The sequence below is a fragment of the Saprolegnia parasitica genome (genome assembly GCF_000151545.1).
Source record: "Saprolegnia parasitica CBS 223.65 unplaced genomic scaffold supercont2.821, whole genome shotgun sequence".
In the NCBI taxonomy this organism is placed as follows: domain Eukaryota; phylum Oomycota; class Saprolegniomycetes; order Saprolegniales; family Saprolegniaceae; genus Saprolegnia; species Saprolegnia parasitica.
The window spans coordinates 1-3147 of NW_012157215.1; the positions used below are offsets into that span (position 1 = coordinate 1).

General features: G+C 55.3%; 2 protein-coding genes across 2 annotated transcripts; one reads left to right on the forward strand and one right to left on the reverse strand.

Annotated features, from left to right (window-relative positions):
* Positions 1-12: 12 nt before the first annotated feature.
* Positions 13-390, reverse strand: SPRG_17864 (hypothetical protein; the record flags this gene model as incomplete). The annotated part of the gene is made up of 1 exon (XM_012357267.1): positions 13-390. A coding segment is annotated over one exon (378 nt), but the record flags the coding sequence as incomplete, so codon positions are not given.
* Positions 391-2388: 1998 nt separating this feature from the next.
* SPRG_17865 (hypothetical protein) lies at positions 2389-2982 on the forward strand (the record flags this gene model as incomplete). The annotated part of the gene is made up of 1 exon (XM_012357268.1): positions 2389-2982. A coding segment is annotated over one exon (594 nt), but the record flags the coding sequence as incomplete, so codon positions are not given.
* Positions 2983-3147: the final 165 nt, after the last annotated feature.

Below are 3147 nucleotides of genomic sequence, written 5' to 3' on the forward strand. Positions count from 1 at the left end.
ATCATCATCAACCGGTTCATCCGTGGGCTCATCATTGTCGTCCGTGGGCTCATCATCGTCGTCCGTGGGCTCATCGTCATCGTCAGTGGGCTCATCGTCATCGTTAGTGGGCTCATCGTCGTCGTTCGTGGGCTCATCATCATCGCCCTTTGAGCCATCGTCGTCGTCGTCGGGTGCATCCCACGAGCCATCGTCGCTGGGCTCGTCGATAACGGTTGTCACGAGAGGCGCCGACTCAGTGTCCAATGGCCCGTCAAGGTTGATGGGGTAGCCCAAGTGCGTCGGGCCCTTGGTGTGCGTTGCCGCACGGAGCATACGTGACGGCTCGTCCTTGGCCGACGAGGCCGCGACGAGGATAGCGCCCACGAACCACAGCAATCCCTTGACCATACCGAGCGATTTCAAAAATGATTTCTGCTGCGGTGACATACGACGTCGCGCTGGATCTGGCGGGTTCGATTCCGCCGCGGTCCTAATTGACAAGCATGTGTGTCACTTTGCGCCATATCCCACAAGTGCATGCAAATTAATTAGCATTGACTATGGGTACTATTCTATCAGATTTATTGTATTGCGATTGCATATATGATCTAAAACTGACAGCGCAGATCCAATCACCCTGTCTAAGCGTGACGACGCGCTCAACGCGATTTTTAATCCATGCGGTTTATTTCACCTACAAAGGTCAAGTTTGTAAAAATAAAATACGGTGGACGCCTCTTGGGCAGCCAGCGAATGGCCATGTGGTCTTGCTGCACGCTCTGCCGCTTCACATGTGCTCCAAGGCGCCGGCTCGCGACGTCGTGACCAGACATCATACTAGCAGTGTGGCATAGCAACCAGAGACTTGGACAGCTCTCGGGGTCCAGTTGGTGGTTCGACCACATCTGCCCGTGCGCTGCTCAGAAAAAAAGTGTTTTATGAAATACGGCCACGTCAACGACATCAAATCGAACCCAACGAATCCTGCCTGCGTCGCAAAAGAGTGACCGCGTCGTGTGAATGGCTTCAAAGATGCGAGCAGGCGGCTTCATTCGGCCCTTGCATTTGCACTTCGTCACTTTGCCTTTTCGTACTTGAAATTGAGTGCAAGACCCGTCATCATTCATTCTTCAACGTACTTTCATGGACCACAAACAGAAGAGGGCGAGGGGCAGTCGGTGGATACGTGGCAAGGCGAGGTGCAACCTCGCCGTGTCGTGGGGTTGCGACAGCCCACGTTCGAGATACAATCCATTAGAAGCTTTTGCTCGTGGGTTTGCATGCGGATGTATCTTCCTCTTTGCCTTGACGCCACTGGTAGCATACCTCGCAAGCTTGTGGTGCGACGGGGACGGCGATCATGCGGGGCACGATGGAGCGCGCACACCACATATCGTGAAGAATCCGCCTGCACCAATTGAAGGTCTTGGAGCTGCTGGTTTTGTTGCACCTTAACACATCAGAAAGCACCTCGTCGTGCCTGTGATCTAATGAGGCAGTACGAAATGGAAACACAGTGCCAAGATACCGGCAATACATTCTCGTGACGTCCAGTCTTGGCAACTTGACGCAAAACTCATTAAACTGTGCCAAGTGTTCAAGTACATTTTCACTTGCACTTTGCACTTTGCACTTTGCTCCTTGTTGATAGGTCGAGCGTGGCCAGCTACTATATCTCTCGCCTGTTTCATGCATCAAGCAAGTGTACTCGTCGGTCTCTGCCTTTGGTTGAGTACAATCACACGCAAGACGATCGACGCAACTTTTGAGCTCCAAGCGCGTCGCAGCCTCTGCACATCTTGCACTCGCCAACGCCAAAGGGATCGTCCCGACTTGAGAATTATTGGTGCGCACGCGGCGATATCGCGCTTCGGTCGACATGCGCACACTCCACGCCCGAACAGACATTTCACAATCCAATACCAGGTATGTTGTTTTGTGCACTGAGGCTCCTGGGTTGCTGGATGGCTCCATCTCTTGCGTGTGTTCAGCATGGTAGCAATTCCGAGGGGCCAAGCCAAGCAGATCTTCTTGCTCACGGTAGCAGCTTGTTCATTATGGTGGGCGCAAGGCGAACCATTGGTTGTCTCGTCGACGCAACTCCAGCTCATCGCACAAAGCTCTGCCAGTGTTCTTGGAACCTCATCAGCAACCAAGCAAGCGAGCTCATCCTGTTGGACTCCAGAGACGTCTCAAGGCTGTCCTAGAACTCTTCATGGTGCAACAGAGAAGGAGATGACTTTGGAAACTCACAATGTATGCAACAACAGATTTGCTGTCGCCAGCAGCCAAGCGCCCAGTATGCAGGCACTCGATGGGTTCACCGCACGAGCTCTTGCCATTCACTTTTGGATTTCTTCCCTTGCCATGCGTCTCGGCCTTCTTCTACCTATCGTTGCAGCGGCTTCGGCATGTACGTCGGTCTCCGTCGAAGGCGACGCTACGTACTGCATCTTGGGATCGGTTTGCGTTGGCGCTGGCATCGCGCCCTTGGGCATCGCGTGCCCGCGCAAGGGAGCTGTGGCGTCGGCAGACTGCAACTCCAACGCACCGAGCTTTCTTACTGGCTCAACGTGCGTTCTCTCCCATGACGCCGTGTGCCAAAAGCTAGCCACAGGTGCCTGGGGATGCGCTCTCTCCTCGTCGCATCCTACGGACGAGCCATGCCCGACTGAGCGCCCTCGCCCGACTGATGCACCGTGCCCCACCGAGCGCCCTCGCCCGACCGATGCGCCTTGTCCGACTGAGCGACCCCACCTGTCGTGTACATTGGTATCGGTGCAAGGCGATGCGACGTACTGCATCAATGGCCCGGTCTGCAGTGGCGCAGGCCTTTCGCCCGACGGCGTCAGCTGCCCGGATGCGGGCACCGTGGCTTCGGGCGACTGCCACCCACACTTGGGTAGCTACGTTGCTGCCAGCAACAGCTGCGTCCTCTCAAAATCGGCCACGTGCCAAAAGACCGCCACCGGCGCCTGGGGCTGCGTTCCATCCACGTAGTAGGTGGTTAAAAATGCACTTTTCCTTGACTCCAATCCCATGCACGCGCATTCTTTGCAACTGCGAATCGTCAAAGACTCGCGTCACCCGTCGCTGGGCTGCTGAGAAGCATGGTGTCGGCTTGTCCAAGGTTGCGTTCTCGTCGAGCATTGATCATGGGAACCC